The 15,044-nt window shown below is 33.1% G+C and overlaps 1 protein-coding gene across 1 annotated transcript; it reads right to left on the bottom strand.

Moving 5' to 3' along the window:
• Positions 1–8,880: 8,880 nt before the first annotated feature.
• Positions 8,881–14,679, bottom strand: LOC134719271 (uncharacterized). The gene is made up of 7 exons (XM_063582275.1): positions 14,357–14,679; positions 13,372–13,670; positions 12,538–12,782; positions 11,242–11,558; positions 10,540–10,698; positions 9,886–10,035; positions 8,881–8,888 (listed from the first exon to the last, which is right to left on the bottom strand). Exons 1-7 carry the CDS (start codon positions 14,523–14,525, stop codon positions 8,881–8,883), a joined length of 1,347 nt encoding a protein of 448 aa, XP_063438345.1. The 5' UTR covers positions 14,526–14,679.
• Positions 14,680–15,044: the final 365 nt, after the last annotated feature.

The following is a 15,044-nucleotide window of genomic DNA, read 5'->3' as shown; positions in this document are numbered from 1 at the left end:
AAATGAAATTTTATTAAAAAATTACAGTAAAACAGTATTTCAACCAAAAAATGTAAAAATGATCGAACTAAAATTAAAGTCAAATCCGGACCCGATTTACGAACAGCAGGTGATTGCTGGCAATGTCTAAAACTGTATTTGTTACAGTTGGTACTACAGAGTTTGATTCCTTAATTCAAAGTTTAACGAAAGATTCCATTTATAAGGTTACTTGTTATTCACATTGAAGTATCGGGTGTTTTCTTTTATAGATGACATGTATATATTACAAATATCTGTATAAATATAGAATATTTTTATTTACCAAATTAGGGCCCCAGGAGTGGGTCTCATTGGGGGTTCCGATCCCGTATCCCACTTACTGTTTTGTCAGATTTCCGTATCCTGCTTACACTATATACCTAAGCAATTCTCATTTTCTTGTCATTTCTGGGTCCGGAAAGACCTCATTTCCCGTTTTCACGACACAAAAATTTGACTTTCACGTGTCACGCTTACAAAAAAATCAGCAATCCTGCATCACGCTTAGACCCCAATGAGACCCACCCAGGAGGGCATATCATACAGACAATATTATTATAAACAATAACATATATGCAATTAGTCCAAATAATTATGACGTCTTGAAAGGCTATTATATTTATATATTAATATAATAGCCTTTTCAAGATGTCCTAATTATTTGGACTAATACGCATTATCGCTATTTTGTTTTGATCTTTTATTGTGATAATTTTCATATCATGCTTCTCGCTTGAGATGGAAAAATTATCACTAGAAACTAAGGAGGCCACGTGGCGTTGCTAACGAAATTGACAACCTCGTCAAAGGTAAAATAGCGATAAATAGATTATTATTGGTCATCTCAACTCAATTACTTTTCTCACTTTCGCTGTACCAGCTCAACCGAGAAAATCAATCTCATTGAGATGATCAATGATAATCTATAAATACACAAACAATAAAAGGTATGTAACAAGTTTTATAAATGATAAAATAAAATAATATAATATACCACAGAAAATACACTCAACAAATTAGTAGTGATGTATTATTATTCAATGAATACTATGTTAAAATATACTCAAGTATAAATTCTATCACTTCACTAACTCAGTAACTGGCTTATTTTATTCACTCTGGAATTATAGTGTAAAGAATCAGTGCTTAAATACAATCAATGCTTGACAAAAGAAAAATTGATGCATAGCAAACAAAAACACTATAAATTAACAGGTTCATTTTTTATCTTTTGTGTTAGCCATGGTGTTGTCAGTTTATTTTTGATCTATGAGCCTGACTGTTCGTTTGGTATCTTTTGTGTTAGCCATGGTGTTGTCAGTTTATTTTTGATCTATGAGCCTGACTGTTCGTTTGGTATCTTTTGTTTTAGCCATGGTGTTATCAGTTTATTTTTTAATCTATGAGCCTGACTGTTCATTTGGTATCTTTTGTTTAAGCCATGGTGTTGTCAGTCTATTTGTGATCTATGAGCCTGACTGTTCATTTGGTATCTTTTGTTTTAGCCATGGTGTTGTCAGTTTATTTTTGATCTATGAGCCTGACTGTTCGTTTGGTATCTTTTGTTTTAGCCATGGCGTTGTCAGTTTTTTTTTGATCTATGAGCCTGACTGTTAGTTTGGTATCTTTTGTTTTAGCCATGGCGTTATCAGTTTATTTTTTGATCTATGAGCCTGACTGTTAGTTTGGTATCTTTGTTTTAGCCATGGTGTTGTCAGTCTATTTGTGATCTATGAGCCTGACTGTTCGTTTGGTATCTTTTGTTTTATCCATGGTGTTGTCAGTTTATTTTTTGATCTATGAGCCTGACTGTTTATTGGTATCTTTTGTTTTAGCCATGGTGTTATCAGTTTATTTTTTGATCTATGAGCCTGACTGTTCATTTGGTATGTTTTGTTTTAGCCATGGTGTTGTCAGTCTATTTTTTATCTATGAGCCTGACTGTTAGTTTGGTATCTTTTGTTTTAGCTATGGTGTTGTCAGTTTATTTTTGATCTATAAGCCTGACTGTTCGTTTGATATCTTTTGTTTTAGCTATGGTGTTGTCAGTTTATTTTTGATCTATGAGCCTGACTGTTCGTTTGGTATCCTTTGTTTTAGCCATGGTGTTGTCAGTTTATTTTTGATCTATGAGCCTGACTGTTCGTTTGGTATCTTTTATTGTAGCCATGGTGTTGTCAGTTTATTTTTGATGAGCCTGACTGTTCGTTTGGTATCTTTTGTTTTAGCCATGGTGTTGTCAGTTTATTTTTGATCTATGAGCCTGACTGTTCGTTTGGTATCTTTTGTTTTAGCCATGGTGTTGTCAGTTTATTTTTGATCTATGAGCCTGACTGTTCGTTTGATATCTTTTGTTTTAGCCATGGTGTTGTCAGTTTATTTTTGATCTATGAGCCTGACTGTTTATTGGTATCTTTTGTTTTAGCCATGGTGTTGTCAGTTTATTTTTGATCTATGAGCCTGACTGTTCGTTTGGTATCTTTTGTTTTAGCCATGGTGTTGTCAGTTTATTTTTGATCTATGAGCCTGACTGTTTATTGGTATCTTTTGTTTTAGCCATGGTGTTGTCAGTTTATTTTTGATCTATGAGCCTGACTGTTCGTTTGGTATCTTTTATTGTAGCCATGGTGTTGTCAGTTTATTTTTGATGAGCCTGACTGTTCGTTTGGTATCTTTTGTTTTAGCCATGGTGTTGTCAGTTTATTTTTGATGAGCCTGACTGTTAGTTTGGTATCTTTGTTTTAGCCATGGTGTTGTTAGTTTATTTTTGATCTATGAGCCTGACTGTTCGTTTGGTATCTTTTGTTTTAGCCATGGTGTTGTCAGTTTATTTTTGATCTATGAGCCTGACTGTTCGTTTGGTATCTTTTGTTTTAGCCATGGTGTTGTCAGTTTATTTTTGATCTATGAGCCTGACTGTTCATTTGGTATGTTTTGTTTTAGCCATGGTGTTGTCAGTTTATTTTTGATCTATGAGCCTGACTGTTCATTTGGTATGTTTTGTTTTAGCCATGGTGTTGTCAGTCTATTTTTTATCTATGAGCCTGACTGTTAGTTTGGTATCTTTTGTTTTAGCCATGGTGTTGTCAGTTTATTTTTGATCTATGAGCCTGACTGTTAGTTTGGTATCTTTGTTTTAGCCATGGTGTTGTTAGTTTATTTTTGATCTATGAGCCTGACTGTTCGTTTGGTATCTTTTGTTTTAGCCATGGTGTTGTCAGTTTATTTTTGATCTATGAGCCTGACTGTTCGTTTGGTATCTTTTGTTTTAGCCATGGTGTTGTCAGTTTATTTTTGATCTATGAGCGAGTATGGTACAGTATTCGACAATCGATTGATTCGACAATATTTTTTTTATAGTATAATTATCTTGTCAACTGTATTCGATCGTGTCAATGTGTCGATTCAATCAATTGTTGTACCAAATTTACAAACTTTCTTAGTGTCTGGATTAATCAACTCAGTCAACTCTATTTTTTTTTATATTTTAAACGTTGCACGATCGTATCGATTGTATTCAATCGTTACGATTGTGTCACAGTTGATCAATTTATTCAACTCAGTCAACTCTATTTTTTTATATTTTAAACGTTGCACGATCGTATCGATCGTATTCAATCGTTACGATTGTGCCACAGTTGATCAATTGAATCAACTCAGTCAACTCTATTTTTTATATTTTAAACGTTGCACGATCGTATCGATCGTATTCAATCGTTACGATTGTGCCACAGTTGATCAATCTAATCAACTCAGTCAACTCTATTTTTTTTTATATTTTAAACGTTGCACGATCGTATCGATCGTATTCAATCGTTACAATTGTGCCACAGTTGGACAATTTATTCAACTCAGTCAACTCTATTTTTTTTATATTTTAAACGTTGCACGATCGTATCGATCGTATTCAATTATTACGATTGTGCCACAGTTGATCAATTGAATCAACTCAGTCAACTCTTTCTTTTTTAACGTTGCACGATCGTATCTATCGTATTCAATCGTTACGATTGTGCCACAGTTGATCAATCTAATCAACTCAGTCAACTCTATTTTTTTTATATATTTAAAACGTTGCACGATCGTATCGATCGTATTCAATCATTACGATTGTGGAACAGTTGAACAATTTATTCAACTCGGTCAACTCTATTTTTTTTATATTTTAAACGTTGCACGATCGTATCTATCGTATTCAATCGTTACGATTGTGCCACAGTTGAACAAGTTATTCAACTCAGTCAACTTTATTTTTTTATATTTTAAACGTTGCACGATCGTATCGATCGTATTCAATCGTTACGATTGTGCCACAGTTGAACAATTTATTCAACTCAGTCAACTCTATTTTTTTATATTTTAAACGTTGCACGATCGTATCGATCGTATTCAATCGTTACGATTGTGCCACAGTTGAACAATTTATTCAACTCAGTCAACTCTATTTTTTTATATTTTAAACGTTGCACGATCGTATCGATCGTATTCAATCATTACGATTGTGCCGCAGTTGATCAATCTAATCAACTCATTCAACTCTATTTTTGTTATATTTTTATATTTTAAACGTTGCAGGAACGTATCTATCGTATTCAATCATTACGATTGTGCCACAGTTGATCAATCTAATCAACTCTATTTTTTTTATATATTTAAAACGTTGCACGATCGTATCGATCGTATTCAAGCATTACGATTGTGCCACAGTTGAACAATTTATTCAACTCAGTCAACCCTTTTTTTTTATATTTAAAACGTTGCACGATCGTATCGATCGTATTGAATCGTTACAATTGTTCCACAGTTGATAAATTTATTCAACTCAGTCAACTCTTCATTAAAATTACAAACTAATTATGAATGTTGATAAATATGGTCAACTCAGTCAACTCTGTATTTTAATACATATTCTTATAACCTTAGGCCGTGTTCACATTGACCTAAACTCGGTGTTGTGTTAGTGTAACTCACATATAAACTAAACATAATTACGTTCCCATTGATAAAACTCAAGGTTTACATGTAGTTTAAATCATGTTTTGTCTACATGCAGTCGATGGTCGATGTAGGCCTTGCGTAGGTTCAGTGTACACAAAACTAGACATTCCGAACTGTAATTTCATATTTTAAGTAAAGATCAATGTGGCATGGTTAATCAATATAATCAAGTCAGTCAACTGTATATCCATATTTTAAGTGGAACACGATCGTATCGATCGTGTACAATCGATACGATTGTGCCACAGTTGATCAATACAATCAACTCAGTCAATTTTGATATTCATATTTAAATGGAACACGATCGTATCAATCGTGTACAATCGATACGATTGTGCCACAGTTGAACAATACAATCAACTTAGTCAACTGTATATTCATATTTTAAGTGGAATACGATCGTATCGATCGAGTACAATCGATACGATTGTGTCACGGTTGATCAATATAATCAACTCGGTCAACTGTATATTCAAAATTTTTATTGGAGCTTGGTAGTATCGATATTGCCACGGTTAATCAATATAATCAACTCAGTCAATTGTATATGCATATAATAAACAGAGAACGATCTTATCGATACAGCCTTAACCATTCCCTAAACCTAACCTAGCTCTTTACCAAGACATATATGACGCAATAAAACACATTTAAACAACCTACACAAATAAACTAAGAAGGCACACTGACACAGCCTACGGCACTAGATGATATACTTGTTATAGCCTTACCCTTACACTTACTACAATTTTTACTTTAACCTTATCATGCTTATCATAACTTTAACAAACCCTAACCCTGATCTAACTCCTAACCCCTAATCATATTCCTAACTCTAACTCTAACTCTTATTCATAACCCTAACCCTTACCCTTATCCTTACCCTAACCCAAACCCCTTACCCTAACCCTAGGCTACGTCGCTAGGTGTCACATTGACACTACAATAACCCAAATCCTATTTCAAACCCGTACACTTACTCTAATCCCTAACCCTAACCCTAACCCTAACCCTTACCCTTACCTTAACTATAACCTTAACCTCTCTTACGCGAGGACATAGCCTACGGCCTTAGGTGGCACATTGACATAGCCTACGGCGCGCTAGATGGCACATTGATGTAATGCTAACCCATGGACAAAGCATACGACACTAGGTGGTACATTAACACATACTTCGGTGCTAGATAGTATATTTGATACAGCCTTACCCTTTCTCTAAACCTAACCTAGCTCTATGTCAAGACACATATGACGCAATAAAACACATTCAAACAACCTACACAAACAGTCTAAGAAGGCACATTGACACAGCCTACGGCACTAGATGATATATCTGTTAAAGCCTTACCCTTACGCTAACTATAATTTTTACTTTAACCTTTTCATAACTTTAACAAACCCTAACCCTAATCTTAAACCTAACCCCTAACTCCTAACCCTAAACCTAATCCTATTCCTAACCCTAACCCTAACCCTAACCCTAACCCTAACTCTTATCCCTAACCCTAAACCCTTACCCTAACCCTAACCCTAACCCCAACCTTAACCCCTAACCCTAACCCTAGGCTACGGCGCTAGGTGTCACATTGACATTACCCTAACCCTAACCCCTCTTACGCGAGGACATAGCCTACGGCGCTAGGTGGCACATTAACATAGCCTACGGCGCTAGATGGTACATTAAAACAGCATACGGCGCCTAATGACATATTTAAAACAGCCTTACCCTAACCTTAACTATAACCCTAACCCTAAATAAACCTTTACAATTCATTGCTAGAAAGCACATTGACACAGCCTACGGCTAACCCTAACAATGTCAAAGTAATATGTCAGCCTACGTCGCTAGATGGTATATTTGATAAAGCCTTACTCTTACACTAACTATAATTTTGACTTTAACCTTCAAAGTTGTCACAACTTTACCAAATCTGAACCCTAACCCTAGCCTACGGCGGTAGGTGTCACATTGACATTACCCTAACCCTAACCCTAGCCTATGACACTAGGTGTAACATTTACATTTCCCTAACCCTAACCCTAAAACAAATCTTATGTGAGGACATAGCCTACGGCGCTAGGTAGCACATTGGCATAGCCTACGGCGCTTGATGGCACAATGAAAAAGCATACGGCGCATGACGACACATAACCTAACCTTAAATATAACCCTAACTATAACTTTGCTCTCCATTGCTTTAATTAAGGCACATTGACACAGCCTACGGCCTTAGATAATATATTGAAACAGCCAACGGCGCCTGATGGCATATTAAAAACAGTCTTACCATAGTCTTAATTATAACCCTAACATCACTCATACACGAGGACACAGCCTACGTCGCTAGGCGGCACATTGTAACAGTCTACGGTGTCTGATGGCATACTTAATACAACCTCACGCTACCGTAACTATAACAATAATATAACATTCACACGAGAACATAGCATCCGGTGCTACATGGCACATTGGCATAGCCTGTGATGGCAAAAGGCATATTGAAACGTTGAAACAGCCTACGGCGCCTGATGGCATATTAAAAACAGTCTTACCATAGCCTTAATTATAACCGTAACATCACTAATATAGTTCTGCTCAAACTGGTGCTCGGTAAAATCTTTAATCTGACATGAATATAGGCAACAGTAGTATACCGCTTTTCAAAAAGTCATAAATCGATATAGAGGGAACAAATCCATGAAACAAACCAAAAACCGAGGAAAAAACACCAACCACAAGATACATCAGAAACACAGATTTACAACACAGGCGAACGCCGACATACACAGAAACAGACTATAAGATTTACAGCTACCATAGATATGCACGTGTTGAAAATCTCACTGCAACTTTCAAGATGAAAGACAACAATAAAAGTGATCTTCCCTTTATGGCATTATTAACATGTGTTTTTTTTTTAATTTTGTATCAAGTTTACAAGTGTGTTTTTTCCCCAGTATCTTTAACAATTGATTTATAGGCGTAATTAAAGTTGTCTGTGTACAGCAAATTCACACAATTCACACTGTAAAATTTATCCTGCACATGCACAAAGTTGCTTATCCATGTTACACTACAAAAGTGTAGTGGAGGAAAAAAATAACGACGTACCATATCCTTTTTTACAACAGATAACAAAAGTGTGAAACAGAAACACAATGTTAACCAAATATATTACCATATAATGTGTATAATATGGAATTTATTTTATTAGATTCTGAAATTAAGCGAATATAGTATAATGCAGTCCTTCAAGATTGGCTGTCTCTGTTTGTGACGTTGATTAATGGTTCCCTGATCTCTTTGTTTTCTTTTTCTGAAAATAATAGTGACAAAAATTATACAGGAATAGATAAAAAATACCCAACATTTTGTTTCATTGCTTATATCAATAAGAGGATAAAATTCACTATTAAATGTTACAATGGACTTTACGTATTAGCTTCTGACCAGATGCACAGCTCTCTAAATTTTAACAACGTATCAAGTACTAGTAATATACAAAGTTTAACTAACAAAGAATCATAAAAAATATTATACTAGTCACAATTAATTTGCCTCCTTTATATGATATCATGTAGATTCCTATTTATGGTGGTATTTCACATTTGATATATATCGGAACAGTTTCAATACAAATATTATACGTATATTTTGTGTTATTAAAGCTTATAGTGGTGTAAGAATTTTTCAATTTTACCTTTTGACCCATTCATATATTTGTCTTCGTCGATTTTGAGTTTTTTGGCAATGTCTTTGCATCCATCTGATAGGTCTTCATATTTCCTTTTCCGGAAACATGAGGAAGCAGTTTTGTTTAATGCGTGAGTCCTTGTTTCGATAGTTCCAAATCCAAGTTCAGAAACCTAAAATATTGTTTTCAGTATATTTATTAACATCACAGATATGATTTAGAACTATAAAATCGAAAATCGAAAATTAAGTTTCATTTGATTATAGGTTTTTTTGTGGATATAAACGAGTACTCCTACCTAACTCGACTCACTGTAAGGAACGAACGAACGGACGGACGAACTAATGGATGGACATACTTCCCCAAGCACTATATATATACCTTTGCTTTATAAAATGAGGTATATACATACATAAGATGTGATCCTAAGTAGCACGACAGTTTTGAGATATGAGAAAAGTGCAACATCTATTTAGATCTATTTAATTTTAAAATCATTTAGAATTTACAAGTCACTTAAAGTATTCGAAACTGAAGGAAAATTCGATATGAAAATAAGTGACCTGTTTGTTTTACACTTAAATGAAAACATTCATTCAAATTAAGGATGTCTGCTGGTCATGTTTTTGAATTCTTGTCATATTTTCGATTTTCTCAGGTTTTATCCATCCAAATGTATTAAAAAAAATTTACACGACACCCCACTTTTGTCTTCATAAATCTGTTCAATAGATCATTTCAGATTTAGTGATCCGGCGGCATGAAATCCTTGTTATTTTTTCTTGGTTTAAAGGGTAAAAAACAATTCCAATGTTAACAAATAGTAAAGTCTGAAGAAAACCCTTTTCCCGCCATTTTCTAAATGTCTCGTATTTTGAAAACTACACACGAGACTAATGATTTTATTTCTTTATTTTGTTTAAATATCAAAGTTGTTTTCATTTTAAACAACCACATGAAATCCTTATTATTTTAAATTAGAGCAGCAGACATCCTTAAATAAATCCCGTACGAATTTACTAACAACTATACATTATATAACGATATATGTATTGTGGGGGAAAAATATGAATTCACTGAATTCTGTGTTTTTTAATAAATAATCTTAAAAATAAAACTTACAGTTTTGAAGAATTTGTCCGCCGCCCAAGACGGGAATCTATTATTACCACCTCCGCGTTGCTCTTTGGGAACAGCAGGGAAAAGTGCATTCCTGCACGCCATTGCGGAAGTTATATCTAAGGTCTCTGTTTCAAACTCCAAGAGTCGTTTAATCTTCTGTCCACAGTCTTGCATAATTTGCATCTCGTTAGAAATTTCTAAAAAAACATTGAATAAATTTTAAAATCATTTGTAAAGCGTTTTGATGATTTCAGTAACTGATATTCCAATCATATTAATAAATTATAAATCTATGTTTAAAAATATCTTTTATATCTGTCTATTTAATTACAGTAGTCGATTAGTCTTTTTTTTTTGTATCTGCTTAAATTGTCGCCTTCTTAGGGGATGGGTGCTAAGTAAAGATAACTCAATTTAAACCACCTGTTAATCTAACGTAATACATCCCAAGTGCACAATCGGTATGGTGCCCTGAAAAACATTACTAATTGGTACCCTCAGAGTGTAAGAAATTTGTTAATAAGTACGTCCTCTTCAATATATAAATAATATGTCGTATTAGTGCCAATGAGACAACTTTCCATCCAAATCACAATGTATAAAAAGTAAACAATTATAGGTAAAAGTACGGCCTTCAACGCGGAGCATTAGCTCACACCGAACAGCTATAAACAATTTGTATTTTAGTTGAATATTCTCACCTGATTGAGTTTGTGATTCATGAAACTCTTCAATTCTGTCACATATAGGTAGTAGGGCAAATTTAGTGTCTATAAAGTATTGCATTAGAGCTATAGCCTTCTTTACATTAGGAGCCGAAACTGAACAATCCCATCTGTATTCATCTAAGTCCAGTTCCTCTGTAAAATAATTCATATTTCTACTTGTTATAAAAGATTTCAAAGTATTAATTTGTAGTAGATTTAAGGCAATTTATTCCTTCATATGAGTATTTCTTGAACATCCAGGTGATATATCCTGTATTTGACACATAATCAAATTTTCTATCATCATTTTGATCAAATGCAGATTGCATTTTGTATGAAGCGCGGAAGTGTCTAAAAATGTACTTCGGTCAACGCTTTTACAACCCTATAAAATAAGTAATCCAATTCTTATAATTACATTTGTTTGCTAGGATCATGAATAAACAATTTCTATCAAATATTTCTTATATTTGCCTGTGCATTTTTGTGTGTAAGCACATGCTATCATGGATGTTACATATCATTGTGCTAAAAAGAATAATGTGAGATTGTTGTTAGCCAATCAAAATAACGGATTATGTTCAAATATACATGTAATGTAATTATTAGATTTTGAATAAATGAAACAAAAACATAATAATTTTTATCTAACTTCTTGTTGAAAGAAAAGCCATATTGACAACATGTAAATCATACCTTTAACTACAGCTGAAGCATTTTGTACAGCTGTTATAATTCCTGAAAGCCTTATAATGTAACCAAGACTTTTAGAAAGAACCCCTCTTCTGTTCTCATCTTCGGTAAACTGCATTTTCTTTTCTATATAATAATTGTCGTGGAAGTTGTTAAAAACAGACTTGGCTTCCTCATCAAATCTGTAAACTGTTTCAGTTTCATGTTTTTCTGAAATGACTTTAAATATCTTGTCCATGCTACTTCTTAAGTTTTCTGGAACTGGTATCTTGTACATGTTTGAAGTAAACATCACCTCTTTTGGGCATGAAATAAGGTACCTATAAAATATTATTTTAACATATCAAATTTGTTTTTGCATTGCTCTCAAGTTTAAAAAAAACCTGTGTTATCATTGATTAGCAAAATAAAAAGTTGTGCATTCTATAGGCAAGAAAAATCAAATTAGTTTTCTTCTTAATTACATACAGTAAAATGGTATAGTCTAAGTATTCATATTTTCACGCATGATAAGTGATGTGCCAATGTCGTATATACAAAAAGGAATCACTCTTTGACTTTACTAAACTTGTGAATTAATATGGTATGTTTTGCAATATTTGCAAAAAGATATAAAAGTAAGAATTTATCATCAGTGTCTTTGTAGTTATGGAGCTACCATTTTTATAGGGGTATAGAATGAAATTTAAAAAAGAAGGCAGGACAGTAATTTTGAGTAAAAAAGAAAAGGTATGACAGGAGTTTCGAGTTAAAACAATACAGAATGAGCAACTGGGTAAATAACACATGATAATTAAAAAAAAAACAGGACCAAATATAGAGAAAAATAAAAAGGCAGGATCGAAATTGAACTAAAAAAAATGCAGGACTAATTTTTCATCCTAGCACCACCCCCACATTTATTGGGGTGTAAAAGCGTTGACCGAAGTACATTTTGTATGAAGCGCTGAAGCGCTTCATTCTAAAAATGTACGCACCGTCAACGCTTTTACAACCCTATAAAGTTACAAAAAGAAGCATTCAATACTTATAATTACATTTTTTTTAGCTAGAATTATAAAAACACGATTTTCATGAACTTTAATTTTTTAAATTCACCTGTGCACTTTATTGTGGGACCTCGTGTCATCATGAATGAAATGTTATTGTCTCATACAACTGCTTACGTAATACCATGTGATGTGCAATTAACCAATCAGAATAACGTATTATAATGAAACATACATCTAATGTAATTAATATTTATTTGATATTTGGTGAAATTTTCATGTACAAATTTAATTACAAAAAAATAAATACCTATCATTGAAACCATCCCAGTCATCTCTATCCATCATCTCTGCCAAAATTACTGGTTGGATCATGCCAGTGTGGTTAAAATGTGTTCTTGGAAGATGACTGTATCCGGAATTTTTAAAATTTCTATCCCATGCGGACCCTCCATTCAAATTGAGAAATTGCTTTCTATCAACAAGACTTCCTCCTGGTTTATAAATATCTAGTGACTGGTGTAATACCTTAATTTCTTCATAAATACCTATAACCTATAATTGATAAAGTGAACACCACATTTCATGATTTTTTTTATAAACAGTGATCAATTATAGATTATTTTCATAAATTATATTAAACTTTTAAATCAGATCTTTGTAACCAGTTTTATGAAATTGTAAAAAAGTATGACACAGTGTTGTTTTTTTTTTTATAGCATTCGAAAAACGAAAAACCGATATTGTATATAAATAATATTGATTTTTTTTTTTTATGAATAATAAGGACAGAAAATGCTTCGAATTGCAAATCAAGTTTGCAGGAATAAACATGATGAATCATTTTGAGGAAAATTAAATCAAAGTTATGTTCATTTTACTAGTTTTGGTGCTGCACGGAAAATAATGTCTGTACATTTTATTCTAACTTGTAGTTATCTTCTCTTTCAGTTTGTTATATTAAAATGTTGTTTTTGTTATCTCGATGTTGTGTCGTTTCTGGATTAATTATAGTTTGACAAATCCAATAATCCAATATACAAAACAAAATTAATTCACGAATGCGTATAAAGCAAAAGTATGTTGTTTCAGACTTATTTTATTTTATTGTATTGTTAATTAAGAAGTTAACTTTTTATCATACCTGATAATTGTTTCTTAAAAGAACACTGTGCATTTCTTCCATGGAAAAAACGTCAATTATTATCTGTGGAGGAACTTGCAGGGAGCTTTTTGTGTTTCTGGTGGGTGTTTCTGACTTTGTTTCTTGTTGCATGGTCCACTGTTTTTGTTTTGCATCCTGTATCCTAGTAACAGCATCCTTGATTCTTTTAAGGGCTGGTGATTTTTTTTCACCCTTGGATGCGGCAATAATGGTCCAAATAATGGCTGGTTCCTTCCATTCCTCGTGAAATTCAATGACACTTTTAGAACCCATAAAACCTGTCGTGTGAAAGATAAACATATAATTCCTAAATAAATTAAAACCTTGTTTAAACCAGGCTTTGAGTACGTTAACTAAGAAGAATGTTACTTGGCATTCAGTTGTGCGCAACATCCCACACCGCAGAAGAAGAAAAAAACACACTAAAGGTTACATCCGAAATTCCGTGTGAAATCAGCGCCTTGTCAGAAATTCCCTTTTGGCAATAAGTCATGGAAGTAACAATAAGAAATAATTGTTGTAACTTCCTGGAAGTAACCGTAGCCAGTACCTTTAGTAAATATCCATAACAAGCACTACAAAACCCTGAAACAAATGTTCAACTAAACCGCCGCTTAATATATATGATTCTTTTATTTTATTTTTTTATCAATGGTAAGTTGCAATAACATGGTAAGGAAATGAAAAAAAAATAATATTAGAAAAGTTTTCCATACCAAATTGTTTTTTGTAATACAAAACAAAAAAACAATCGGGGCAATTTTGTATGATTACTCTTTTTCGGCTGAAAAAAATTTTCATTCATTTTTAGAGCTAGCGTTAATAAATTGCGGAATGGTATGAAAATGTTATGATGCGACACAATAAATAATGTATTAATTGTTCTTTTTTTTTTATAATTAAGTAATTGTCGATTGTTTGAAAAAAAATAGGAAATGTAAAAATAAAATGTCCAATAACTTACCGGCAGTTGTTGTTAAAAATGGAAAATATAAAAACTCCGGTGGACAACCAATAGCATTAGCTTGTGCCATAATAAGTTCCTCTATGTAGCTGTTAGAAGTTTCTTCAATTCCAGGGAAATCAACTTTCTGTGCCTCTTTATATCTTTTACGTAAAGTACTGGTGGCCATCTTGTATGTCTGTTCAATGTTTTAAATTTGCGACAGTAAACTCTTGACGTAACAATTGAATGACGTTGGATATAACAAGAATTTGCGGAAAAGCGAATTTCGCTCCAAAAAATAGTGTGTGTCTTAGCGCATGTAACGTAGAGATCCTGTGACGTGATATATTTGAAAAGGAAAACAAAAAGAATTGAAAATGAAGTATATATTGACATATTCGTCGCTTAGAAATTTTATTTTTGCTGTTCTCCATTTCTTTGAAGGAACACCAAACCGTTGGAAATATGTTAGCGAATATATCGAAAGACTGCGTAAAACCGATAAAGAATACCAGGATTTAAAAGTAATATTAGGAGACAGAAAAGCAAAAGAAGTAAATATTGAGTTATTTGATGAGAAAACGTGTGTAAACTTATATACGATAGTAAAAAATGATTATCCTGAGCTATTAGAAAAGAATTTTCATTGGGACATTTTTTATCGCGAACAAGGAAACTCAAAGGATGGATTTAAATGTATAATCTT

Source organism: Mytilus trossulus, chromosome 5 (assembly GCF_036588685.1).
Source record: "Mytilus trossulus isolate FHL-02 chromosome 5, PNRI_Mtr1.1.1.hap1, whole genome shotgun sequence".
Classification (NCBI taxonomy): Eukaryota; Metazoa; Mollusca; class Bivalvia; order Mytilida; family Mytilidae; genus Mytilus; species Mytilus trossulus.
The sequence above is the reverse complement of the archived record's forward strand: the minus strand, read 5'-3'. Positions and strand labels throughout refer to the sequence as shown.

Bases quoted from the DNA above. Each gene is read 5' to 3' on its own strand.
- LOC134719271 (XM_063582275.1), bottom strand. From the start codon at position 14,525: ATGGCCACCAGTACTTTACGTAAAAGATATAAAGAGGCACAGAAAGTT. The intron at 12,783-13,371 runs GTATGATAAAAA...TATCAATTATAG, and splicing joins TTTTAAGAAACAATTATCAG to GTTATAGGTATTTATGAAGA. The intron at 10,036-10,539 runs GTGAGAATATTC...ATGTTTTTTTAG, and splicing joins TGAATCACAAACTCAATCAG to AAATTTCTAACGAGATGCAA.